Below are 858 nucleotides of genomic sequence, written 5' to 3'. Positions count from 1 at the left end.
ATGTATTGACTATTAGAAGTTGAACAAGATGACGGTCAAGAATAAGTACCCACTACCCAGGATTGATGACATATTTGATCAATTACGAGGAGCTATTGTATTCTCTAAGATTGATTTTCGCTCGGGGTATTATCAATTGAAAGTTAAAGGGTCTGATGTTGCAAAGACGGCCATTCGCACTAGATATGGTCATTATGAGTTCTTGGTGATACCTTTGGATTGACGAACGCTCCTACAACATTCATGGATTTAATGAATCGTGTGTTTCGGCCATATTTGGATGAATTTGTAGTCGTCTTCATTGATGATATTCTAGTCTATTCTCGGATTGAGGCAGAGCATGATGAGCATTTGAAGATCGTTCTGTGGACCTTGAGAGAGCATCGACTATATGCCAAGCTGAAGAAGTGTGAGTTTTGGCTTCAAGAAGTATCGTTTTTGGGGTATATTATTTCTGCAGGTGGTATTCAGGTTGATCCAAGCAAGATCGAGGCTATTGTAAATTGGAAACGACCCAATAACGTCTATGAGATTCGCAGTTTCTTGGGCTTAGTTGGATATTATCAACAATTTATTGAGAGTTTCTCGATCATTGCTGCTCCTTTGAGGAAGTTGTGAAGAAAGAACATGTCGTTTGACTGGGGCGAGGCACAACAGGAGAGCTTTGAGAAATTAAAGGTGGTTTTTACTCAAGCACCAGTGTTGATTCAACCAGAGTCCGGGAAGGATTTTACAATGTATAGTGATGCTTCACACTTAGGACTTGGTTATGTTCTAATGTATGACGGTAAGGTAGTGGCTTATGAGTTTTGTCAGCTATGACCGCATGAGCGTAATTATCCGACCCATGATTTGGAG

At 40.3% G+C, this 858-nt stretch overlaps 1 protein-coding gene across 1 annotated transcript; it reads left to right on the top strand.

The window, feature by feature from the left end:
* The first annotated feature begins 243 nt into the window (after positions 1-243).
* Positions 244-618, top strand: LOC120177783 (uncharacterized mitochondrial protein AtMg00860-like). Its single transcript, XM_039183802.1, has 2 exons — positions 244-409; positions 461-618. Exons 1-2 carry the CDS (start codon positions 244-246, stop codon positions 616-618), a joined length of 324 nt encoding a protein of 107 aa, XP_039039733.1.
* Positions 619-858: the final 240 nt, after the last annotated feature.

Source organism: Hibiscus syriacus, unplaced genomic scaffold (genome assembly GCF_006381635.1).
Source record: "Hibiscus syriacus cultivar Baekdansim isolate YM2019G1 unplaced genomic scaffold, ASM638163v2 tig00112319_pilon, whole genome shotgun sequence".
NCBI classification, from domain to species: Eukaryota; Viridiplantae; Streptophyta; class Magnoliopsida; order Malvales; family Malvaceae; genus Hibiscus; species Hibiscus syriacus.
The sequence above is the reverse complement of the archived record's forward strand: the minus strand, read 5'-3'. Positions and strand labels throughout refer to the sequence as shown.

What these genes read in the sequence shown, in the direction of transcription:
- LOC120177783 (XM_039183802.1), top strand. Translation starts at nt 244, where the DNA reads ATGGATTTAATGAATCGTGTGTTTCGGCCATATTTGGATGAATTTGTA. An exon ending in ATATGCCAAGCTGAAGAAGT is followed by an intron (nt 410 to 460) that starts GTGAGTTTTGGC and finishes TTATTTCTGCAG; the next exon opens with GTGGTATTCAGGTTGATCCA.